The sequence below is a fragment of the Pseudochaenichthys georgianus genome, unplaced genomic scaffold (genome assembly GCF_902827115.2).
Source record: "Pseudochaenichthys georgianus unplaced genomic scaffold, fPseGeo1.2 scaffold_641_arrow_ctg1, whole genome shotgun sequence".
Classification (NCBI taxonomy): domain Eukaryota; kingdom Metazoa; phylum Chordata; class Actinopteri; order Perciformes; family Channichthyidae; genus Pseudochaenichthys; species Pseudochaenichthys georgianus.
The window spans coordinates 27,438-53,776 of record NW_027263197.1 but is presented as its reverse complement, the minus strand read 5'-3'; the positions used below and the strand labels follow the sequence as shown (position 1 = coordinate 53,776).

Here is a 26,339-nt window from a genome sequence, read left to right as displayed (position 1 = left end):
ACACGTGGACCTGTGTACATGGGTACATGTGGACCTGTGTATATGTGGACCCGTGTACATGTGGACCTGTGGACCCGTGGACTTGTGTACATGTGGACCCGTGTACATGTGGACCTGTGTACATGTGGACCTGTGGACCTGTGTACATGTGGACCTGTGGACCTGTGTACATGTGGACCTGTGGACCTGTGTACATGTGGACCTGTGTACATATGGACCTGTGGACCCGTGTACATGTGGACCTGTGTACATGTGGACCTGTAGAGCGTGTACATGTGGACCCGTGTACATGTGGACCCGTGTACATGTGGACCTGTGGACCTGTAGAGCGTGTACATGTGGACCTGATGACCCGTGTACATATGGACCCAGTGTGCGAAAAAGTACACGTCCCACCGTCCGGGACGTGTTATTTACAATATCGGACAAGTAGATCTTTCAATTGACTTGTCCGGCGGACAAGTGACGTTTTTCGGCCTGATTTATTGACAAATTATTGATGCATTCAGTTTACAAAAGGCAGAACTCATTCGCAAATGGTAAGTGTCCGCCATTGTTCGTTTAGAAGTGTTAGTTTCGGTTCTGCTTGTCGATTCCTAAGGAAATGCATCTCGCCGCTTTCTGTACAGTTAGACGGGATGGGGCGGGGCGGGGCGGGGCGGGAAGTGTAGCACAGTGGCCGGGTTGGGAAGCAAAACTCTGTTCCGAGTAGGAACAAATAACAATTGTCCGGTAGCGGGATTAATAAGAGTTGTGAGGACAGGAGGCGAGGCCGAGCCCCGCGGACTGCAGCTCTCTCTCTCTATGCTCCGTATCAGCTGATCGCTGCACGGTGCCGCTCAGCGTCTCTCTCTCTCTCTTTCTACACACAGCAGATCCGCTGCCCGTTTAACAGCCTCATCTTTGTCAAACTTTCTTATGTTCTTTCTCTAACACGTAATGAAGGTTATTAAGCGTTAATGTTGTTAATATTGTCCGCCATTTCCTTTATGAAGTAAAGCAGCCTCCCTGTCTGTGTCCTCGCGCTGTCCTCACATCCCCGGACCCCCAGACTCGGAGGAGCACAGGGATGTCAGTATTGTTTATGAAGCAGGGTATAGAAATTACATTATTGAAATGAAAATACTATTTATTTACTTTTACAAACAGTGAGCAGCTGGGCAGCTGCAGCATGTGTATTGCAGGACATGTGTAAGCGTGCAAGTGTCTTTGAGTTGTAGAAAAGCGCTAGGCCTATAGGCTATAAATATAATGTATTATTATTAGGTTTTGTCCTCTGTGTTGGAGATGTGTGGTTGGACTTTGTCTCACAAGCAGGTTGCAGTGTAACATCAGAGGAGACTGGGCCAATTGTACATTCTCAAACTGCACCACTTAGAACTAACTAAACAATGCAGAGATTATTTTTATATAATTGTATTCAATAACCGTAAGAAATTCAACAGTATGAAGTGATTTGTAAATAGGAATACAGATTTGACAGATTTGACAGATTTGACTTTTCATAAATATATTTTTCTCCCAGTTTGTCATGGGACTTATTTTTACCCTCTCAAAGAACCGGAATCGAGAACCAAAAATAACCGGAATCGAAAAGCAGAACCGGAATCGTTAAAATCAAAACGATACCCAACCCTATGTGTGATGCATTAAAAGCTTACCGCTCACTTACGTTAGCGGTGTCGTAAAAACCGTGGGAAAATGTAAAATACGATGACGAAGAAGAAGATTCCAGTGGCCCCAATTTTTGTCCATTCTGGACAAGTGAAAAATTTATTCGGACAAGTAAATTGCCAAACTCACTTGTCCATGGACAAGTACTCTCTAAAAACTTTTTCTCACACTGGGACCTGTGGACCTGTGGACCCGTGTACATGTGGACCCGTGTATATTTGGACCTGTGGACCCGTGTACATGTGGACCTGTGTACATGTGGACCCGTGTACATGTGTACATGTGGACCTGTGGACCTGTAGAGTGTGGACCCGTGTACATGTGGACCCGTGTACATGTGGACCCGTGTACATGTGGACCTGTGGAGCTGTGGACCTGTGTACATGTGGACCTGTGTACATGTGGACCCGTGTACATGTGGACCTGTGGACCCATGTACATGTGGACCTGTGTACATGTGGACCTGTGTACATGTGGACCTGTGTACATGTGGACCTGTGTAAATATGTACATGTGGACACGTGTACATGTGGACCCGTGTACATGTGGACATGTGTACATGTGGACCCGTGGACCTGTATACATGTGGACACGTGTACATGTGGACCCGTGTACATGTGGACTTGTGTACATGTGTACATGTGGACCCGTGTACATGTGGACCTGTGGACCCATGTACATGTGGACCCGTGTACATGTGGACATGTGGACCTGTAGACCCGTGTAAATATGTACATGTGGACCTGTGTACATGTGGACCTGTGGACCCGTGTACATGTGGACCCGTGTACCTGTGGACCTGTGTACATGGGTACATGTAGAGCTGTGTATATGTGGACCTGTGTACATGTGGACCCGTGTACATGTGGACCCGTGTACATGTGGACCCGTGTACATGTGGACCTGTGTACATGTGGACCTGTGTACATGTGTACATGTGGACTTGTGTACATGTGGACCTGTGTACATGTGGACCTGTGTACATGTGGACCTGTGGACCCGTGTACATGTGGACCTGTATACATGTGGACCTGTGTACATGTGGACCCGTGTACATGTGGACCCGTGTACATGTGTACATGTGGAAGGTGTACATGTGGACCTGTGGACCCGTGTACACGTGGACCCGTGTACATGTGGACCCGTGTACATGTGGACCCGTGTACATGTGGAACGTGTACATGTGGACCCGTGTACATGTGGACCCGTGTACATGTGGACCCGTGTACATGTGGACCCGTGTACATGTGGACCCGTGTACATGTGGACCCGTGTACATGTGGACCAGAGTTCCCGTTAGCCGGTAATTACCGGACTACGACCGGTAAAATATGCTGAAGACCGGCAAATCTAAATCTCTCCGGTCAAAGTGTCCGTTCAAAATATATTTCCCCTTAGCGCAACACTGCATCAGTTGCGCAACTTGCGCCACTTATATGACAGACAAAAGAGTCAACTCTAATGTCTAACACTTAATGTGGAGAGAGAGATGTCCTGTATGGGTTGATTGTGCGTTGATCTGTTGGTAACGCCTCTGGGTTCCGGTCGGCATGTAAACAAATGCATAATGCTGCGCTATACTTTGCGGCCTCACCCGGTTGCATAGCGACGCTCATTGTTTAGCTGTCTTTTAATAAGCAGGTAGTCATATCATTAGCTAGAACTAGCTCTGATCGATATGGACATAAACACGAGTGAAGTCTGGTCTGACGGGAGAGAGAGATCAGCTGCTGCTGAAGAATCAACACGCAGCTCTGCATGATCACATGCAGTGGTGTTATGCTGTGTTTATTATTCTCGCGTCCAGGTAAGAAGTTTAAAAAGGAGACTAAATGGAGTCTCTGAGAAGGTTCGAAATTGGTACTTTAATAAATAAAAAGCGCGGTAATGTTACAAACAGGATATTGTTCAGTCAGGAGAGAAAGTCTGCAGCTTCCTCTCCCTGTGATGCTGGCCGTGCAGAAGAAAGCTTCCAAGCATTCGTCCTTCCCGCTTCTGGCTGCTCGCTCCTCCTCTCTGGTAGTGATGGGTCGTTCGCGAACGATTCGTTCTTTTTGAACGAATCTTTGAAGTGAACGAGATGAACTGATTCCTCCCACAAAACGATTCGTTTGTTTGAAGCGCCGCTAAAGAGAAGCTTTTTTCGAACGACGAACTTAAAGAACTGGCGGAAACAGTTCGAACTGTTTCCTACAGTGTAGCTACTGTAATCAGAGCCTGAGCTCCGACACACACACACACACACACAGGAGCGGGACATCCTCCTCAACCTGTCCGCAATAAAGAGGACGGATACCTGAACCGTAGCGTCCAGCTAGCTTAGCGATAAATACACACATCGTTGTATTCTCCTCCCCCTGTCGGCCCTAAAAGCTTCAGATGGTGGATACCTGAGCTCCATAGCGTCCCGCTAATGTGAAACACACACACACAGCGTTAGCGGGACATTCTCCTCCCCCTGTCGGCACTAAAAGCTTCAGAGGGCGGATAACTGGGCTCCGTAGTGTCCAGCTAGCTTAGCCGCTAGCTTAGCGATAAATACACACAGCGTTGTATTCTCCTCTCCCTGTCGACCCTAAAAGCTTCAGATGGCGGATAGCTGGGCTCCGTAGCATCCCACTAGCTTAGCCGCTAGCTAAAGGTAAACATAGATGGGTACATACTATAGAATATGAATAAATCGTCACCGATGTAGAGGATATATTTTTGTATTCACTTTGAACTCGGCCAAATGGAGTTTAATGCTTTGGGATTTAAGCACATAGTCCATGCATGGGTTTGAAAGTATAACGTGCTAGCCTGCTGTAATACATCGTATAGTCAGGCACAAATGTATGAGAGATTTAACAATGGCCAATTATATTTCTTAAATAATATGTAGCCTATTCCCAGAGCATAATTCATGGGGCAACAAGGTGAGGTGTAAAATGTGTTTTAATATCATAAATGTTACGCCAGCAAACTTCTTGTACGGACTTCGGCAGTAGTGAAGACTCACTGAACGAATTAAGTACAAAGACGAATCGTTCGCGAACTTGCAAATCACCAGAAGTCGTTCGCGAACCAGTGAACGAATCAGTGAACGAATCTTTCAAGTGAACTGAATCAAAAGATTCGTGTCTCCGAAGGGAATCGGAATTCCCATCACTACTCTCTGGGATCTGTGGTGACGTAGGGGACTTCCCCCCTCGTTCGTCTGTGCCCGATATCGCGTTAAACAGAGGATTTCGACATTTTACATTCACTGCTTACTTCCACATGCCTTTTCTCCTCCTTATCTCTTTCATAACTGTATATGTAATACATGTTAACGGCGTCAATAGCCACTTTCATGATACTAATGGGCGGTAGTACCGGATGTCGTCATGAAGGATTTTCAGAATAACAGCTTGGTATTGAGAACTTCCAGTTTTTTTCAGAATAAAATAGCATTTAAACTGACGGTATGTTTAAGGTATACCATAAAACATTGATTTTAATTTCTAACAGTGGTCAGCGGACAAAACACACACTTCAGGTTAGAATATCACACGTAGCTATTTTAATTACCTCTCAAACTACCGTAACTAGTTATAGATATGTTTAGTTTCACTGTCGGGTCACTCATTACTGATCCGCGGGCTGCATGATACTGACGGGCTGTCAGGAGGGGGACAGCGCTCCGTTTATTATTCCTGTGTTATTGTAAGTTACTGAACACTTTTGAATAATGTAGTTAATCTATTATTAGTTTGTTTGTTTATTACATGTCATGCTTTTCCGGTTATTACCCGTCCCCTTGTGTGTTGTGAAGGTTTTTATGCATGTAAACGGTGTGCAGAGTCAAAACCCTCAAAGTACACCATGTAGGGAGTAAAACTCTAAAACGGAAAATATCTCCCCAAAACGCCTCGTTGGAGATACGTCATTGTCCATTTGTCCACATGATGTCATGTCGTCCCCGAAATGGACCAATCCGTGGAGCCGTTATGTTACGTCCGCGCGGCTGTTACGTTAAGCCCCCGCTGATTGGTCCAAATTGACCACTCCACGCCGTCCACGGACTTCCTCACACACTCAGTGCAGCTCTGCTGATCTCTCCTCCCTGGCTGCAGGCTGATAACAGACAGTTGGGATCTCTCCGCAGACCCATTCTCACAGCATTTATCAACCTTTTTCTTTCTCAACATCAAGCCACACTTATTGTTTTCACTTCGGCTGTGACTTTGTGTGTGCTCAGGGTGAGTTTGGCTGTGTTTCGCTGTGTATCGCTAAACAAGGAAATCACACCTCCACGGAGCTTAGCCCGATTCACAACGTCCCGACTGGTCCCCCAATCGGAGCACACTGGGCTCACAGGGAGGGGGGGGGCAAGAGCTGCAGCGAGCCGTTTAGTGGAGAGAGGGAATACTGCTGAATACACAGACTTTACAGAGATGCTGTATGCGAAACCAATGTGAGTTTGGAAAATTGCAGTATAAATCTATTCTAGTAGACCTCAACAATGGAAATATGATCAGTGTAAATGGCCGTGACATGTGACCTTTAATATTGAATCATATCAATTTGTTTTAAAGCTCAATAAATACTTAACAAAGAAGACCTTTGACCGGCACATTTCAAATTGTGTCCGGAATATTTCAACTTTAACGGACATGTTGACCGGCGAAAAAATATTCTAACGGGAACTCTGATGTGGACCTGTGTACATGTGGACCCGTGGACCTGTGGACCCGTGTACATGTGGACCTGTGGACCTGTGGACCCGTGTACATGTGGACCTGTGTACATGTGGACCCGTGTACATGTGGACCTGTGTACATGTGGACCCGTGTACATGTGGACCTGTGGACCTGTGGACCCGTGTACATGTGTACATGTGGACCTGTGTACATGTGGACCCGTGTACATGTAGACCTGTGGACCCGTGGACCTGTGGACCCGTGTACATGTGGACCTGTGGACCCGTGTACATGTGGACCCGTGTACATGTGTACCTGTGGACCCGTGTACATGTGTACATGTGGACCTGTGTACATGTGGACCCGTGTACATGTGGACCTGTGGACCCGTGTACATGTGGACCCGTGTACATGTGTACCTGTGGACCCGTGGACCTGTGGACCCGTGTAAATGTGGACCCGTGTACATGTGGACCTGTGTACATGTGGACCTGTGTACATGTGGACCTGTGGACCCGTGTACATGTGGACCTGTGGACCCGTGTACATGTGGACCCGTGGACCTGTGGACCCGTGTACATGTGGACCCGTGGACCTGTGTACATGTGGACCTGTGTACATGTGGACCCGTGTACATGTGGACCTGTGGACCCGTGTACATGTGTACATGTGGACCTGTGTACATGTGGACCCGTGTACCTGTGGACCCGTGGACCCGTGGACCTGTGGACATTTGGACCCGTGTACATGTGGACCTGTGTACATGTGTACATGTGGACCTGTGGACCCGTGTACATGTGGACCCGTGTACATGTGGACCTGTGTACATGTGGACCCGTGGACCCGTGTACATGTGGACCTGTGTACATGTGGACCCGTGGACCCGTGTACATGTGGACCTGTGTACATGTGGACCCGTGTACATGTGGACCTGTGTACATGTGGACCCGTGGACCTGTGGACCCGTGTACATTTGGACCTGTGGACCCGTGTACATGTGGACCTGTGTACATGTGGACCTGTGGACCCGTGTACATGTGGACCTGTTTACATGTGGACCCGTGCACCTGTGGACCTGTGTACATGTGGACCCGTGGACATGTGGACCTGTATTCTTTCCTGCAGACGTGTGCTTAGTATTTCACTTCCTGTTTCTCAGAGCAAACACAGACACAGGTTGAACCGGATCAGACTGTCCACTTCACACCTGAAGCTATGTTGTCTAATATCAACAGCTGATATCTAATAAAATGCGTGTGTGCGTGTGTGTGTGTGTGTGTGTGTGTGTGTGTGTGTGTGTGTGTGTGTGTGTGTGTGTGTGTGTGTGTGTGTGTGTGTGTGTGTGTGTGTGTGTGTGTGTGTGTGTGTGTGTGTGTGTGTGTGTGTGTGTGTGTGTGTGTGTGTGTGTGTGTGTGTGTGTGTGTGTGTGTGTGTGTGTGTGTGTGTGTGTGTGTGTGTGTGTGTGTGTGTGTGTGTGTGTGTGTGTGTGTGTGTGTGTGTGTGTGTGTGTGTGTGTGTGTAGCATCATTGCGGATAAGATGGACAGTAACACAGACGGGTTTATCTCTGAGGAGGAGCTGAAGACCTGGATCCGGATCTCTCAGAGGAGGCAGATCGTGGACAGCGTGGATCAGCAGTGGAAAGACTTCGATCTGAACCAGGACGACCAGATCAGCTGGGAGGAGTACAAGAACACCACCTACGGGAGCTACCTGGGTACATAACACACTCACACACACACACACACACACACACACACACACACACACGATAGTTAATTGTGTTGGGCGATACATGTTCCTGGGATGACTGCGATGCAGGATCACGTTGTCGCCCGTCGTTGGACCGGTTCAGAGCAGACGATGATATATAGTGATGACTCCGTACATCCTCTCAAACAGAACTCTGGATTGAACTTTCAACATTACAAATGAAATGTGAAATAATATTCAAATATATAAATTATATATAATAAATAAAACAAATTAAATTATAATTAATTAATTAAATCACAACGAGAACAATCAATTAAATAGACTCACGCTGGAAAACAGAGCTCTCTCTCTCCATCTCTCTATCCATCTCTCCATCTCTCTTTCTCTCTATCCATCTCTCTATCTCTCTATCCATCTCTCTATCTCTCTATCCATCTATCTATCCATCTCTCCATCTCTCTATCTCTCTATCCATCTCTCTATCCATCTATCTATCCATCTCTCCATCTCCCCATCTCTCTATCTCTCTTTCTCTCTATCCATCTATCTATCCATCTATCTCTCTATCCATCTATCTATCCATCTCTCCATCTCCCCATCTCTCTATTCATCTCTCTATCTCTCTATCCATCTCTCCATCTCTCTATCCATCTATCTATCCATCTCTCCATCTCTCCATCTCTCTATCTCTCTATCTCTATATCCATCTATCTATCCATCTCTCTATCCATCTCTCTATCTCTCTATCCATCTATCTATCCATCTATCCATCTCTCTATCTCTCTATCCATCTCTCTATCTCTCTATCCATCTATCTATCTATCCATCTCTCTATCTTTCTATCCATCTCTCTATCTCTATCCATCTATCTATCCATCTCTCCATCTCTCCATCTCTCTATCCATCTCTCTATCCATCTCTCCATCTCTCTATCCATCTCTCTATCTCTCTATCCATCTCTCTATCCATCTCTCTATCCATCTATCTATCTCTCTATCTCTCTATCCATCTATCTATCTATCTTTCTATCCATCTATCCATCTATATATCTATCTTTCTATCCATCTATCCATCTATCCATCTCTCTATCCATCCATCTATCTATCCATCTATCTATCCATCTCTCTATCTATCCATCTATCTATCCATCTCTCCATCTCTCTATCTCTCTATCCATCTCTCTATCTCTCTATCCATCCATCTCTCCATCTCTCTATCTCTCTATCCATCTCTCCATCTCTCTATCCATCTCTCTATCCATCTCTCTATCCATCTATCTATCCATCTATCTATCTCTCTATCCATCTATCTATCCATCTATCTATCCATCTCTCCATCTCTCTATCTCTCTATCCATCTCTCTATCTCTCCATCCATCTATCTATCCATCTCTCCATCTCTCTATCTCTCTATCCATCTCTCTATCTCTCTATCCATCTCTCTATCCATCTATCTATCCATCTCTCCATCTCTCTATCTCTCTATCCATCTCTCTATCTCTCTATCCATCTATCTATCCATCTCTCCATCTCTCTATCTCTCTATCCATCTATCTATCTATCCATCTATCTATCCATCTATCTCTCTATCCATCTCTCCATCTCTCTATCTCTCTATCCATCTATCTATCCATCTATCTATCTATCTATCTATCTATCTTTCTATCTCTCTATCCATCTCTCTATCTATCCATCTATCCATCTCTCTATCCATCCATCTATCCATCTATCCATCTATCTATCCATCTCTCTATCTATCCATCTCTCTATCTATCCTATCCATCTATCTATCCATCTCTCTATCCATCTATATATCCATCTCTCTATCTATCCATCTATCTATCTATCTATCCATCTATCCATCCATCTCTCTATCTCTCTATCCATCCATCTATCCATCCATCTCTCTATCTCTCTATCCATCTCTCTGTCTATCTCTCTATCCATCTATACATCTATCTATCTGTCCATCTCTCTATCCATTTATCTCTCTATCCATCTCTCTATCTATCCATCTCACTATCCATCTGACTATCCATCTATCTATCCATCTATCTATCTATCTATCCATCCATCTATCTATCTATCTATCCATCCATCTCTCTATCCAACACACTCTCACTCCCTAAGCGTCCAGGAGCGACGTTTGGTCAGTGTTCGTGGCGTGCAGTTGTGACGCTCCGAGGCTCCTTCAGCGTCATAAAGGGACGCAAATAGCTTTCAACTGATTGCAATGTATTCCCATCTGCGGCGGGATTTGACGCTCGAGAAATATGAGTTTTTATTTCAGAAATAATAATTCTTATGTGTGCAGTGGATGTACATGATCTTTAGTTTGCTAGTTATTACGAAGATTAATTCAGGAAATCGCGACGTTTTCATTGTTACCAAGGTGGTTGCTAGGGACGCTGCTATCGATATTATTTCTGTTATGTTGTGTAACTGTTTAATGGTGTTATCTTTATTGCTACCCCCTTCCCCGTCAATGTATAGTGTTGGTTCACAGCGCAAACATATTAGTTTAACAAAATCCGCATCTAAAGATAGCCTACGTTATTTTCCCCCTGTGCAATTCCAGTCTCACATCTCAGAGCACATCGTCATTAACAAATACCGGAAACAGACCCAAAACATTTTAAAAAAATATAGAGCCGGGACTCGATTAAAAAAATGAATCTAATTAATTAGAGGCTTTGTAATTAATTAATCGAAATTAATCGCATTTTTAATCAAATATACATATTTGACCTGAGAACAGTGAGAAGCAGTTTCCACATGGACTTGACTCCAGGTGGTCTACAGTCGAGTGCAATGCAGTGAGCCAGGGAGCTGGTTATTCTCTCAGACGTGGACTGACTTATCCTGGCCCTGAAACCAGTCGTCTGGTTGAGTGTGGGTTGGGTCAGGGTGTGGTTCCTTGCACTCGGAGTCGGGCTAACGTCCACGCTAGCTGCTACATGCTTTGCATTTAGGTGATACTTTAGGCTTGATGAGCTGCGGCTCTTATCGACGCTTCCATCCGTCCGTTTTTTAAAACAAAATGTCCCATCCACGGGGCCGACCAAAGCGGTCTCATCAGCTTGTTTGTTCATGTTTGACTATTGTTCACCGTGGTTTGTTGTTGTTTGAAGTCCCATGCTGAAGTCATGAACGTTAGTTGGTGCTCCAGTATAATCGGTACGCCTGAAACTCATCCAGTGAGAAACGTTCCGCTGTGCAAAAATAAGTGCGATTAAAGTGCGATTAAAATGCGTTAATTTTTTTAACGCGTTAATTTTTGTGTAATTAATTAATCTTAATTAACGCGTTAAAGTCCCGGCCCTAAAAAAATAATAATAATACTTTATTCCGAGTGTGCTTGCTTTTCTCTTTGAAAGTCATCACATAACGGCATTGTAATACACGGTTCGGCTGCATTAAATATTACATATCTGCCGTAGTTCTGTATTTATAGAGCCCTGATGAGAAGACTTCTAGACAAACATGAGGAACTGAAAACGTGACGTGGATCATAAATATATCAGCCATTAAACAACATCTTACATTTCTTTTCAGACAACACGTCTCCTTGCAGTATCAACACTAATTCGGCTCACTTTTATATTTGATCCAATTGGTAGATAGGCTGTATTTACACTATAAAGGTGCACAGCTGATAGAAAGGAACACCTAGTGGTTAAAATAATAATAATAATAATCCTTATATTTATTATAGTGCTTTATCAAAGATTCTCAAAGCGCTTTACAAATACACATTACATATACAGATCATACATGTAATGGTCATCTACTGTGGACAATACCCACAGGAGCAAATTCGGGTGAAGTGTCTTGCCCAAGGACACAACGGCCTGACGCAGTGGGGCGGGAGCGGGTTTCGAACTGGAGCTCCCCAACGCCCCCTTGATCTGATTATCAAACGCACAGACCACTGCGCCACCCGTCCTTAAAGCATGTTATTGAATTTCATTATTTTTATTATTAGATATTAATACGATCCCTATAAAGGATATTCATTACTCGTTATTCTCTACTAATAGTTAATTAAAGACTGTATATAATGACTATTTTGCACATCCCGTTCAAGATTTCATGATTTTCTAAGGTTTATTGACATATCATATAGGCCTACACAACTGTGGTGAAGTTCTGCACTGAATGAAAAACTTGGGTTGCAGGTTCCTCAACAGTGCATTACAAGACATCTATCAATATGTGTTTATACCTCCAGCAATGTTAACTATGTTGAAGCACTTATTTTAACTGATATTATACATAATGTATTATACTCTTATAAGATGTATGTAGATATTTCATCTCCGGCCTTGTCAGGTATTGAACAATCAATAAATAAAGAACACAGAATTGTTGAATATAAAACACAGAATTTGTGTGATTATACTAAATGATTTACAAATAAACCACTGCATATTTAACTGTTACACATGCTGATGTAACGCAAATGTTCCAACTTGGGATCAATAAAGTATATCTTATCTTAAGATGATTGATGGCTACTGCCATATTTGCAAAATGTGCCTCTGAACCTTGACAAGTGCATGTTTCAGGCTCATCAATGAACAACAGGGGTCACACACATAAGACCAGCTGTTACATAAAGCTCTTCTGACCTTAGCTGGCATGTGGGTATATATATTAATACTGCCCATAATGGGCACCAGCAATTTCCACCCATTTATTAATGATATGTTTTAAATGTGAGTGTTTCCTGTCCCCTAAACCTCCAGGGATGTACACAGTTTAATACTGGCAACTTCTTATTATGGGAAATACGAAAACGTCTTTTAAAACTACAACTCCCAGTAGAGACGTGCCATAGAGAACATGTTGCGAAACAGAACAGCCAGCATGTGTAGTTCTGGGGACGGGGTGGGGGAGGGGGGACGCGGTGGACCCGTTCAAATCCAGTTTTGGACAGTCTGCCGTGGTTCCATCCCATTTCAAGTGCTGTTCGAGAATCGGTAACCCTCGGAGCACACTCTCCAATCACAGAGCTTGAGGACTATCACGGGGTTTGTCAAACAGAGCACATGGTGTAGGCCAAACGATAGCTGGGGATTCTGGGTAGTGTAGTGTCTTCTGCCATCCTTTACTCAGAACAAATATTTGTTTCTCCGAATCGAAGGGGAAAAATACAAAAGCATTGCACACAATTTAAACCAATCAATGTTGTGTAATTAACAAGGATAATCTGGTGTTAGTCGATGAATAGTGCAGATATCACGGTGACATCAATCCACAGGAAGGGGAATACTTACTTCCGGGTGTACAATTCTCCGTTATCCAATGGGAATGGACGCTCACATTGCCTTTAAGGGCAGCCGACACAAACGAATGCCGTGCTTCCATGAGCGTCCAATCCCGCCGCAGATGGGAATACATTGCCATCAGTTGAAAGCTATTTGCGTCCCTTTATGACGCTGAAGGAGCCTCGGAGCGTCAATATTGGACGCCACGGACACTGACCAAACGTCGCTCCTGGACGCTTAGGGAGTGAGAGTGTGTTGCTCTATCTCTCTATCCATCTATCTATCCATCTCTCTATCTCTCTATCTATCTATCTCTCTATCTATCTGTCCATCCATCTATCTATCTATTACATTACATTGCATTTATCTGACGCTTTTATCCAAAGAGACTTACAATAAGTGCGCTCGACCAACAAAATACAAACTTGAAGAAAACAGAATCATAAAGTACATCAGGTTTCATAGAGCAAAAACATTTCAAGTGCTACTCAGCTGGCTTTAGGTAAGCCAGTCCTTTGTTAGTATGTTTAATCCTCGAGGTGGAGTCGAAGGAGATGAGCTTCAGTCTGGAAGGTGTGTGAGCTTTCTGCTGTCCTGATGTCAATGGGAGCTCGTTCCACCATCTTGGAGCCAGGACAGCAAACCCACGTGTTCCTGCTGATGGGAACTTGGGTCCCCCTCGCAGCGAGGGTGCAGCGAGTCGTCTGGCTGATGCAGAGCGGAGTGCACGTGCTGGGGTGCACGGTTTCACCATGTCCTGGATGTAGGAAGGGCCAGATCCATTCGCAGCATGGTACGCAAGCACCAGGGTCTTGAAGTGGATTCTAGCAGTTACCGGAAGCCAGTGGAGGGAGCGGAGGAGCGGGTGGAACATTCAGGAAGGCTGAAGACCAGACGAGCCGCTGCATTCTGGGTGAGAGAGGTCGGATGGCACATGCAGGCAGACCAGCAGGAGGAGCTGCAGTAGTCTAGGCGTGAGGTGACGAGAGCCTGGACCAGAACCTGCGTGGCTCTCTGGGTCAGCTGGGGACGCGTCCTCCTGATGCTGTAGAGCGTGTATCTGCAGCAGCGGGTTGCAGCAGCGATGTTTGCAGTGAAGGACAGGTTGTTATCTAGGGTCTCACCCAGAGTCCTTGCAGTCTGAGTCGGGGAGACAACAGAGGGGCCGATGTTGATGGTTAGGTCAAGAGCAGTGTTGGGACTAACTTACTGTAACGCCGTTATTTTTGGCAGTAACTAGTACTCTAACACATTACTTTTTTAATTCAGTAACTCAGTTACCGTTACTACATGGTGCGTTACTCGGTTACTGCGTTAGTTTTTTTATATAGTCAACATCCAGACAAACGGAGTACTTGAGTAAATGTACTTAGATACTTCCTGTGTCACATGCGGAGACGGGCTGTGGGCGTGTTTGTGTTTACTAACAAGACTGTCATGGCCGCGGCGGAGCTCAAGTCTAGTTTCTCCACCTGGAGATATTCTCACTATTTCACTTTTGTCGAGCACAAAGAAAAGAGAGTTTCTGTTAAATGTAAGTTGTGTCCTGGCGGGTCAAAGAGCCTATCTACTGCCCAAACCAGTCATTCACATCTCTTAAAACATCTGCAAAAACAACATGCTGGGACGAAGCTAGTAGCTAAGACCGGCACAGACCCAGACTCATCCAACGTCACTCCACCTCCACCTGCACCTCAGCAACAGCAGCTGGATTTTAACCGAGGGACTGCTCGCCAGGGAAAAGTCGATAAAGCCATTGCACGGTATGTTGTAGAACACATGCAGGCTATCGCTACAGTGGAGTCACCCGCTTTCAGGGAGCTAGTTAGCATGATAGCATGTCCGGGCGGCACACGGCATATGGAACGGAAAACTTTTTCCAACTACCTGGAGAAAGAATATACAACAATGTAAAGCCAGCTAATATCGATGCAATCCAGATTGCATATAATGCATGTCAAGTTGATCAACAGATTGTATTATTCTCCAATGCAATAACAGTACTGAGATGAAGGCTATAAGGGCATTAATGGGAGCCCTTTTTTAAGTAACTAAAAAGTTACTTTTCACAGTAACGCATTACTTTTTGGTGTAAGTAATCAGTAAAGTAACTGAGTTACTTTTGAAATGAAGTAACTAGTAATGGTAACTAGTTACTGGTTTTCAGTAACTAGCACAACACTGGTCAAGAGTGGGACAATCTTTTCCCGGAAGGAAAAGCAGTTCAGTTTTGTCAAGGTTGAGCTTGAGGTGATGATCAGACATCCACTGAGAGATGTCAGCTAGATGAGCAGAGATGCGTGCGACGACCTGGGTCTCTGAGCGGGGAAAGGACAGAATTAATTGGGTGTCGTCAGCGTAGCAGTGGTATGAAAAACCATGCAGGCTAATGACAGATGTGACCCTGTAGGTGCGGTCTTTGAGGTATGAGGTGAGGAGGGAAAGTGCAGAGCCTGAAACTCCACGTTCTTGGAGAGTGTGAAGGAGGATCTGATGGTTCACCGTGTCGAATGCAGCAGACAGGTCCAACAGGATGAGGACAGAGGAGAGGGACAGAGAGGAAGAGAGAGTAGAGAGAAGAGCAACAAATAGCCTGTGCGTTCCATTTTCACTCTCGTCCATCGAAAACATGTTTTGTGCGGCACTGGAGCTATCAGCCATTGGAGTGTTGCTTGTGGAAGACATTCTCAAGCAACCGTTTTGCTTCTCATGCACTGATTCGCTAGCTGAACAGCCAATCAGAGTGATTTCTTTGTCCGACTGCCTGTGGCCGTGTGTCGGCCATGAAAGGCCAAATAAGGCGTGTCATGGACGACGGTGCGGGACACACCAAATTGAGTTTGGGCGACAGGGCAAGCTTCGTCGTCCAACAAACGAAAATGGCCGATTTCGGCCTGGTGTGTCAGGGCCTTTAAGCGCACTCTTAACAACGGATAGGGTGTCTGCCGCCCGAACACAAACTGGAAGCTAATTCCACAAATGTGGAGCTTGATAAGAAAAGGCTCTGGCTCCCATTGTACTTTTAGAGACTCTAGCAACAACCAACAACCCTGCATTCTTGGAACGCAATGCCCTAGTAGGACAGTAGGGTATAATGAGTTCTTTAAGGTAAGATGGTGCCTGCCCATTAAGGGCTTTTTAGGCGAGAAGAAGAACTTTAAATTCTATCCTGTGTTCTATAGGGAGCCAGTGTAAGGCAGCCAGAACAGGAGTAATGTGGTCCCTTTTCCTAACTCTGGTTAGTACACGAGCCGCAGCATTTTGAATCAGCTGAAGCGACTTGACTGACTTCTTGGTACTCCCTGATAATAAAGAGTTACAATAATCCAGCCTAGAAGTAACAAATGCATGGACTAGTTTCTCTGCATCGTTTTGAGGCAAGATATGCCTGATTTTTGCAATGTTACGTAGATGGAAGTAGGCGGTCCTTGAAATTGATTTTATGTGGGCGTTAAAGGATAAATCCTGATCAAATATAACACCAAGATTCCTTACAGTCTCACTGGAGGCCAAATTAATGCCATCCATAGTTAGTATGTCTTTAGATAATTTGTTTCGTAGATTCTTCGGGCCGAGTACAATAACTTCAGTTTTGGTCGTGTTTAACATCAGAAAGTTTAAAGTCATCCACGTTTTTAAGTCCTTGAGGCAGTCTTGAATTTTATTTAGATGATTAATTTCATCAGGCTTGATGGATAAATATAGTTGAGTATCATCCGCATAACAATGAAAGTTTACAGAATGATTCCTTATAATATTGCCTAACGGAAGCATATATAATGTGAACAAAATAGGTCCGAGCACTGAGCCCTGTGGCACTCCATGGCTAACTTTGGTTTGCGTGGAAGATTCATCGTTAACACGTACAAACTGAGAGCGTTCAGATAGCTAGGACCTAAACCAGCCTAAAGCAGTTCCCTGTATGCCAACTAAGTGCTCTAGTCTTTGCAATAGGATGTCATGGTCGATAGTATCAAATGCAGCACTGAGATCGAGCAGAACAAGAATAGAGACAAGTCCCTTGTCTGAGGCTATTAGAAGGTCACATCACCTCACAACTTCCCCAGATAGTTACTTGTTGAATGTTATGTTTAAATTCAGATCAGCTTTAAATCTATAGATTAATTCAGACAAAGTAAAACGAATAACATTTATATGTTTCTTGGAAGTTTTATTTCCATCAGAGTGAAAGAAAACATGGAAGCAAAATAGAACAAAATAACAAGTACATGAAAAAACGATCTTTTAGCCTGTATTGTCCTCAAACAGTAACTTCATCATGTTGATGGTTATCTGCTCATTTAATAACTATTCTTTTACTAGTTTGTTGTCTGCTCTTGTGCATTGGGAATACAAAAGAAGACCATTGTCTCTGTGTTAGCTGATTATTCTGTAGAATTCTGTTGAGTATTAAACACTAAGTGAGTGTGAGGGTATTAAAATAAACTGGTCAGTGAGTCAGAGATGTGCAACTATATTTAACTTTTTGTTTTACATTTTGTTTGTAAATGATTATGGGAAGTGCCCTTTTTCTCACTTGAGCACCCGCCCCCCAAAATGTCTAAAATGCTGGTCACATCCTTCTATAAACAAACACGCATGTAAACAGCAATTTATCAAGGTCAGAAAAGTTATTGAGTTCATTTTTATTTATTGTACAATAGTAAATTAATTGCTTATCGCGACAGGCCTACACACACACACACACACACACACACACACACACACACACACACACACACACACACACTCAAAGAAGGTCCCTGATCTCTGATTGCTCCTGATCTCTGATTGATTCTGATCTCTGATTGGTCCTGATCTGTGGTTGGTCCTGATCTCTGATTGCTCCTGATCTTTGATTGGTCCTGACAGAGGACCCTCAGACCGACACAGAGTTTAATTACGTTCACATGATGGCGAGGGACGAGCGGCGCTTCAGAGCCGCCGACACCAACGGAGACCTGATCGCTGACAGGAAGGAGTTCACCGCCTTCCTGCACCCCGAGGACCACAAGCACATGAAGGACATCGTGGTGCAGGTGATGTAACATATATGATGTCACTGCTGTGATGTCACATAATGATGTCACTGGTGTGATGTCACTGATGTCATGTGATGGCTCACAGGAAACGATGGAGGACATCGATAAGAACGGAGACGGCTTCATCGACCTGAAGGAGTACATCGGTGAGGAAAACTTTACTGAGTTCACTTCCTGTTGTGGCTCCGTCCAGCAATCAGAGGGCCTCTGGTGTGACTGAACAGTGTGTTTTGTTGGAGACATGTTCACCTCAGAGGACGGGGGGCGTCTCTCAGGTGGTTTATTGACTTATTTCCTCTGACTGACATGTCTCTGTGTGCAGGAGACATGTTCACCTCAGAGGACGGGGGGCGTCTCTCAGGTGGTTTATTGACTTATTTCCTCTGACTGACATGTCTCTGTGTGCAGGAGACATGTTCACCTCAGAGGACGGGGGGCGTCTCTCAGGTGGTTTATTGACTTATGTCCTCTGACTGACATGTCTCTGTGTGCAGGAGACATGTTCACCTCAGAGGACGGGGGGCGTCTCTCAGGTGGTTTATTGACTTATGTCCTCTGACTGACATGTCTCTGTGTGCAGGAGACATGTTCACCTCAGAGGACGGCGAGGACGAGCCGGACTGGGTGGCGTCGGAGCGTCAGCAGTTCTCAGAGTTCAGAGACAAGAACGGTGATGGGAAGATGGACCAGGAGGAGACTCTGGACTGGATCCTGCCGTCGGACTACGACCACGCCGAGGCGGAGGCCAAGCACCTTCTGCACGAATCCGACGCCAACCAGGTACCTTTCACCTTATTATATTATTATTATATTACCACCTCGTCATCAGCCTTCATTAACCACATGACTCCTGCTGTCTCAGGACGGGAAGCTAACCAGAGACGAGATCCTGAGTAAGTTTGAGGTGTTCGTCGGCAGTCAGGTGACGGACTTCGGGGAGGCGTTACTGCGACACGACGAGTTCTAGAGGCCAGTCGCAATACAAGCACAATCATTTACTTTTTAAAGCTGGGCAAACTAAAAACGTTGTGGACTCATAGATTGATATTTGATGTTTTATAATATTTCCTTCTCTGAGGATGTGTATATCCAGGTCTCGTTCAGAGTTCCGGTGATGAGGTCAGAGGATGTGTATATCCAGGTCTCGTTCAGAGTTCCGGTGATGAGGTCAGAGGATGTGTATATCCAGGTCTCGATCAGAGTTCCGGTGATGAGGTCAGAGGATGTGTAAATACATGTGAAACTAAGGAGACAGATATCTTCTGATTCAATAAAGTCTTTCTTCACATATAGAGGTGTTGGTGTTTCTGAGAGGACATCGAATGGATCAGAGACTGTGTTTTACATTTCATTTATTTTATTATATTTACATTATCAGAAATCATCCTTTAATAAGTCGTCATTTTGTCCCATCGTTAAGACACTGAGGACACCTCAGTCTTTGAGGTAGACACTTTAGAGTCGTCCTCCGTGTTCTTCCCAAACACTGTCTCCATGATGCAGCCTTTAAACTGAGGTGAGAAGAAATCACATGTTAGACATCCTGTTCACCTGTCTGTCTCTCTCCTGTCTCTCTCCTGTCTGTCTCCTGTCTCTCTCCTGTCTGTCTCCTGTCTGTCTCTCTCCTGTCTGTCTCCTGTCTCTCTCCTGTCTGTCTCCTGTCTGTCTCTCTCCTGTCTGTCTCCTGTCTGTCTCTCTCCTGTCTGTCTCCTGTCTCTCTCCTGTCTGTCTCCTGTCTGTCTCTCTCCTGTCTGTCTCTCTCCTGTCTGTCTCCTGTCTGTCTCTCTCCTGTCTGTCTGTCTGTCTCTCTCCTGTCTGTCTGTCTGTCTGTCTGTCTGTCTGTCTGTCTGTCTCTCTCCTGTCTGTCTCCTGTCTGTCTCTCTCCTGTCTGTCTGTCTGTCTGTCTGTCTGTCTGTCTGTCTGTCTCTCTCCTGTCTGTCTGTCTGTCTGTCTGTCTGTCTGTCCCACCTGTCTGTCCCACCTGTCTGTCTCTCACCTGTCTCTCTCCTGTCTGTCTCTCACCTGTCTCTCACCTGTCTCTCTGTCTGTCTGTCTGTCTGTCTGTCTGTCTGTCTGTCTGTCTGTCTGTCTGTCTGTCTGTCTGTCTCTCTCCTGTCTGTCTGTCTGTCTGTCTGTCTGTCCCACCTGTCTGTCCCACCTGTCTGTCCCACCTGTCTGTCCCACCTGTTTGTTCATGAAGGCGTAGATCAGCGGGTTGTAGACGCAGGAGCTCTTGGAGAACAGGGCGGGGATGGTCACCAGCCGGTAGTCTTTGTTGGGGTCCGTGGAGTAGGCGAAGTACAGCGCGGCGAGGGCGTAGGGCGCGTAGCAGACGACGAAGGACCCCACCATCACCACGATCATCCTGGAGACCTCCTTCTCCGCCTTCTGCGTGGAGACCGACTCCACCTGCTGCGCCGCCACCTACACACCAGCAGAGACATGAGCCCACACCAACGCTGACGGGTGGTGGGTTAGAGACCCGAGACCCAGCTCTGAGGGTCCTCAGCAGCTGATGGGTTAGAGACCCAGCTCTGAGGGTCCTCAGCAGCTGATGGATCTGCAGAGGTATAGATCTGTAGAGGTATAGATCTGCAGAGGTATAGATCTGCAGAGGTATAGATCTACAGAGGTATGGATCTGCAGAGGTATAGATCTGTAGAGGTATAGATCTGTAGAGGTATAGATCTGCAGAGGTATAGATCTGCAGAGCTATAGATCTACAGAGGTATGGATCTGCAGAGGTATAGATCTGTAGAGGTATAGATCTGCAGAGGTATAGATCTGCAGAGGTATAGATCTGCAGAGGTATAGATATGCAGAGGTATAGATCTGCAGAGGTATAGATCTACAGAGGTATGGATCTGCAGAGGTATAGATCTGTAGAGGTATAGATCTGCAGAGGTATAGATCTGCAGAGGTATAGATCTACAGAGGTATGGATCTGCAGAGGTATAGATCTGTAGAGGTATAGATCTGCAGAGGTATAGATCTACAGAGGTATGGATCTGCAGAGGTATAGATCTGTAGAGGTATAGATCTGCAGAGGTATAGATCTGCATAGGTATAGATCTGTAGAGGTATAGATATACAGAGGTATAGATCTGCAGAGGTATAGATCTGTAGAGGTATAGATCTGCAGAGGTATAGATCTACAGAGGTATAGATCTGCAGAGGTATAGATCTGTAGAGCTATAGATCTGCAGAGGTATAGATCTGCAGAGCTATAGATCTGCAGAGGTATAGATCTGCAGAGCTATAGATCTGCATAGGTATAGATCTGCAGAGGTATAGATCTGTAGAGGTATAGATCTGCAGAGGTATAGATCTGCAGAGGTATAGGAGGGTAGGGGACTCACGGCTCTGAGGGTCATCAGCAGCTGGGCGTAGCAGAAGATGATGATGCTGATCGGCATGACGAAGCAGGTCACCAGCAGGAAGAAGGTGTAGCTGGTGCAGTGATACTCCTCATTGTGAGTGTACCAGTCCGGTCCACAGGAGCAGCCCAGGCCTTCAGGGATGTACCTGACACCAGAACCATGTTAGACCTGAACCATGTTAGACCTGAACCATGTTAGACCTGAACCATGTTAGACCTGATCCATGTTAGACCTGATACTATCTGAGAAGAACTGAGACCACCTGAGACCACCTGAGACCACCTGAGATAAACCTGAGACCACCTGAGACCACCTGAGACCACCTGAGATAACCTGAGATAACCTGAGACCACCTGAGACCACCTGAGATAACCTGAGACCACCTGAGACCACCTGAGATAACCTGAGATAAACCTGAGATAACCTGAGATAAACCTGAGACCACCTGAGATAACCTGAGATAAACCTGAGACCACCTGAGACCACCTGAGATAAACCTGAGACCACCTGAGACCACCTGAGATAAACCTGAGACCACCTGAGACCACCTGAGATAAACCTGAGACCACCTGAGATAAACCTGAGACAACCTGAGATAAACCTGAGACCACCTGAGACCACCTGAGATAAACCTGAGACCACCTGAGATAAACCTGAGACCACCTGAGACCACCTTAGATAACCTGAGATAAACCTGAGACCACCTGAGACCACCTGAGATAAACCTGAGACCACCTGAGACCACCTGAGATAAACCTGAGACCACCTGAGATAAACCTGAGACCACCTGAGACCACCTGAGATAAACCTGAGACCACCTGAGACCACCTGGGATAAACCTGAGACCACCTGAGATAAACCTGAGACCACCTGAGACCACCTGGGATAAACCTGAGACCACCTGGGATAAACCTGAGACCACCTGAGACCACCTGAGACCACCTGGGATAAACCTGAGACCACCTGAGACCACCTGAGACCACCTGAGATAACCTGAGATAAACCTGAGACCACCTGAGATAACCTGAGACCACCTGAGACCACCTGAGATAAACCTGAGATAACCTGAGACCACCTGAGACCACCTGGGATAAACCTGAGACCACCTGAGACCACCTGAGACCACCTGAGATAACCTGAGATAAACCTGAGACCACCTGAGATAACCTGAGACCACCTGAGACCACCTGAGATAACCTGGGATAAACCTGAGACCACCTGAGACCACCTGAGATAACCTGAGATAAACCTGAGACCACCTGAGATAACCTGAGACCACCTGAGACCACCTGAGATAAACCTGAGATAACCTGAGACCACCTGAGACCACCTGGGATAAACCTGAGACCACCTGAGATAAACCTGAGATAAACCTGAGACCACCTGAGATAAACCTGAGACCACCTGAGACCACCTGAGATAAACCTGAGATAAACCTGAGACCACCTGAGACCACCTGAGACCACCTGAGATAACCTGAGATAACCTGAGACCACCTGAGAGGCAGCAGACCCGGTCCCCTACCTGCTCCAGCCGAAGAAAGGTGGGATGGCACAGCCGACCCCAATGAACCAGGTGAAGCCGACCGCGGCCATAGCGTGTTCGTTGCTGAACGTGAAGGCTCCCAGCGGCTTGCAGATCACAAAGTACCTCTCCAGAGACAAGACGGCCAGAGACCAGGACGTCACCAGCCCTGCAGTCAGGGAGAACAGGGAGCGGCAGGTCAACAGGAAGTCAGAGGAGAACAGTGAGCGGCAGGTCAACAGGAAGTCAGAGGAGAACAGTGAGCGGCAGGTCAACAGGAAGTCAGAGGAGAACAGGGAGCGGCAGGTCAACAGGAAGTCAGAGGAGAACAGGGAGCGGCAGGTCAACAGGAAGTCAGAGGAGGACAGGGAGGTCAACAGGAAGTCAGGGAGGACAGGGAGCGGCAGGTCAACAGGAAGTCAGAGGAGGACAGGGAGGTCAACAGGAAGTCAGAGGAGGACAGGGAGTGGCAGGTCAACAGGAAGTCAGAGGAGGACAGGGAGCGGCAGGTCAACAGGAAGTCAGAGGAGAACAGGGAGCGGCAGGTCAACAGGAAGTCAGAGGAGAACAGGGAGTGGCAGGTCAACAGGAAGTCAGAGGAGAGCGGCAGGTCAACAGGAAGTCAGAGGAGAACAGGGAGCGGCAGGTCAACAGGAAGTCAGAGGAGGACATGGAGGTCAACAGGAAGTCAGAGGAGAACAGGGAGCGGCAGGTCAACAGGAAGTCAGAGGAGAACAGGGAGCGGCAGGTCAACAGGAAGTCAGAGGAGAGCGGCAGGTCAACAGGAAGTCAGAGGAGAACAGGGAGCGGCAGGTCAACAGGAAGTCAGAGGAGAACAGGGAGCGGCAGGTCAACAGGAAGTCAGAGGAGAACAGGGAGTGGCAGGTCAACAGGAAGTCAGAGGAGAACAGGGAGCGGCAGGTCAACAGGAAGTCAGAGGAGAACAGGGAGTGGCAGGTCAACAGGAAGTCAGAGGAGAACAGGGAGCGGCAGGTCAACAGGAAGTCAGAGGAGAACAGGGAGTGGCAGGTCAACAGGAAGTCAGAGGAGAACAGGGAGTGGCAGGTCAACAGGAAGTCAGAGGAGAACAGGGAGTGTCAACAGGAAGTCAGAGGAGAACAGGGAGTGGCAGGTCAACAGGAAGTCAGAGGAGAACAGGGAGTGGCAGGTCAACAGGAAGTCAGAGGAGAACAGGGAGTGGCAGGTCAACAGGAAGTTAGAGGAGAACAGGGAGTGGCAGGTCAACAGGAAGTCAGAGGAGAGTGGCAGGTCAACAGGAAGTCAGAGGAGAACAGGGAGTGGCAGGTCAACAGGAAGTCAGAGCAGAACAGGGAGTGGCAGATCAACAGGAAGTCAGAGGAGAGTGGCAGGTCAACAGGAAGTCAGAGGAGAACAGGGAGTTGCAGGTCAACAGGAAGTCAGAGGAGAACAGGGAGCGGCAGGTCAACAGGAAGTCAGAGGAGAACAGGGAGCGGCAGGTCAACAGGAAGTCAGAGGAGAACAGGGAGTGGCAGGTCAACAGGAAGTCAGAGGAGAACAGGGAGTTGCAGGTCAACAGGAAGTCAGAGGAGAACAGGGAGCGGCAGGTCAACAGGAAGTCAGAGGAGAACAGGGAGCGGCAGGTCAACAGGAAGTCAGAGGAGAACAGGGAGTGGCAGGTCAACAGGAAGTCAGAGGAGAACAGGGAGTTGCAGGTCAACAGGAAGTCAGAGGAGAACAGGGAGCGGCAGGTCAACAGGAAGTCAGAGGAGAACAGGGAGTGGCAGGTCAACAGGAAGTCAGAGGAGAACAGGGAGTGGCAGGTCAACAGGAAGTCAGAGGAGAACACAGGAACCCTTCCCTATCTGCAGTGCGCATGTGCGAGAGGGACACTTGACACAGTGGCTTTTGGCAAAGCTCAAAAAGAAAACGAGAGAGAGATGAGTTATTGTTGTCACAACGTGACTTCACTATTATTTAACTCTTTTTATTGGGTTCTTTTATTTGGGGTTGAGCACGTTGTCAGAATAAGTGAGGAATGGATGTAACTTCTGTTAGACAGCCATATGCCAGACGTGTTTGCCTACTTTCACAGTAAATATGTATTCAGTTTGTATAAATAGTATATAAATAATAGTGAAGTCACGTTGTAACAACAATAACTCATCTCTCTTTCTTTTTGAGCTTTGCCAAAAGCCACCGTGTCAAGTGTCCTTCTTGGGTTGCCGTCCGGAGTTCTCCAGTATGGCGGACCATCTCGCCCATGCGCACTGCAGATCGTAACCTCCACACGGTTCCGTCTCGCTGACGCTTGCCGGAAGGCGTATCTGGCTTGCGACCAACAGCCAATCACATGAATCTCCTGCCCCGGACACACAAAGAGCAAGTTTGATTGGCTAGAGCTTGTACTGGCATATGATTTGATTTGCTGGCACTTCCGTCGACGCTTGAAAAGTTGAACTTTTCTCAACTTTCAGCGCGAGCAACGGAACCACGATGCAGTTCGGCAAAGCGTGACGTCACCCCGTTCAAAGTGAAGGGGAAGCGTCTCCGTTGAAGCGAGCAACGAAACCGTGTGTCGGAACCCGTTCACTACTTATTAAAGCTCCAGAAGAGATACATAAGAACTACATTTAGAAGCTTTTATTTCTACGTGTCATATTTCCTGTGAATTCAGAACCTATAATATGAAAGTCCTTCAGGGAAACGTCGATGATTGATTCTCTTATTTGTTGGTATGAATAATAAGATGTACCTGCGATGGAGCCCATGGCGGACTCCAGGGTGCACATGGTGAGTCCCAGGAAGAAGTAGCCTCTGGTGCTGCAGATGAACACCTGGCTGACGGAGAAGCCGGCGAAGATGAAGCCCGCGAACGACACGTTCACCAGGATGTAGTTCAGAGGAACCCTCAGCTTCTTGTGCTTCAGCGTGACGAAGAGCACGAGTAAGTTGAGAGGCGTCCCGGCAAAGAAGACAAAGCCCATGAAGATGGTCTGCAGGTGGAAGGCCCAGCGGGGGGCCAGGTGATACTGAGGGCCTTCGAAGGGACTGATGTTCGAGACATTCTCGTAAAGGTGGAAGTCCTTCCCCAT

At 46.5% G+C, this 26,339-nt stretch overlaps 2 protein-coding genes across 4 annotated transcripts in view; one reads left to right on the top strand and one right to left on the bottom strand.

Annotated features, from left to right (window-relative positions):
• The window catches only part of LOC117443616 (calumenin-A-like), a 24,651-nt gene extending 5,000 nt beyond the window's left edge, over positions 1-19,651 (top strand). For both annotated transcript variants that reach the window (XM_071202621.1, XM_034079521.2), the window contains exons 3-7: positions 7,858-8,051; positions 18,192-18,358; positions 18,447-18,507; positions 18,942-19,141; positions 19,224-19,651. In XM_071202621.1, coding sequence (XP_071058722.1) covers positions 7,858-8,051; positions 18,192-18,358; positions 18,447-18,507; positions 18,942-19,141; positions 19,224-19,328 — 727 coding nt within the window. In that variant the 3' untranslated portion in view covers positions 19,329-19,651. The remainder of the gene's footprint in view (positions 1-7,857; positions 8,052-18,191; positions 18,359-18,446; positions 18,508-18,941; positions 19,142-19,223) is intronic.
• On the bottom strand, positions 11,786-26,339 carry opn1sw1 (opsin 1 (cone pigments), short-wave-sensitive 1). 2 transcript variants are annotated; one of them, XM_071202620.1, is made up of 6 exons: positions 26,000-26,339; positions 23,266-23,434; positions 21,721-21,886; positions 20,546-20,785; positions 19,784-19,872; positions 11,786-11,937 (listed from the first exon to the last, which is right to left on the bottom strand). In XM_071202620.1, exons 1-6 carry the CDS (start codon positions 26,337-26,339, stop codon positions 11,805-11,807), a joined length of 1,137 nt encoding a protein of 378 aa, XP_071058721.1. In that variant the 3' UTR covers positions 11,786-11,804. The 2 variants fall into 2 exon arrangements, with proteins under 2 accessions (XP_071058721.1, XP_033935414.1); XM_034079523.1 differs by lacking the exon at positions 11,786-11,937 and having other exon boundaries at positions 19,777-19,872.

Coding starts and splice junctions, on each gene's coding strand:
- opn1sw1 (XM_071202620.1), bottom strand. CDS start 26,339: ATGGGGAAGGACTTCCACCTTTACGAGAATGTCTCGAACATCAGTCCC. Junction 19,873..20,545: donor ACGCCTTCATGAACAAACAG/GTGGGACAGACA, acceptor TTCTCACCTCAG/TTTAAAGGCTGCATCATGGA. Junction 11,938..19,783: donor AAGACTGAGGTGTCCTCAGT/GTCTTAACGATG, acceptor GGCGTTGGGGAG/CTCCAGTTCGAAACCCGCTC.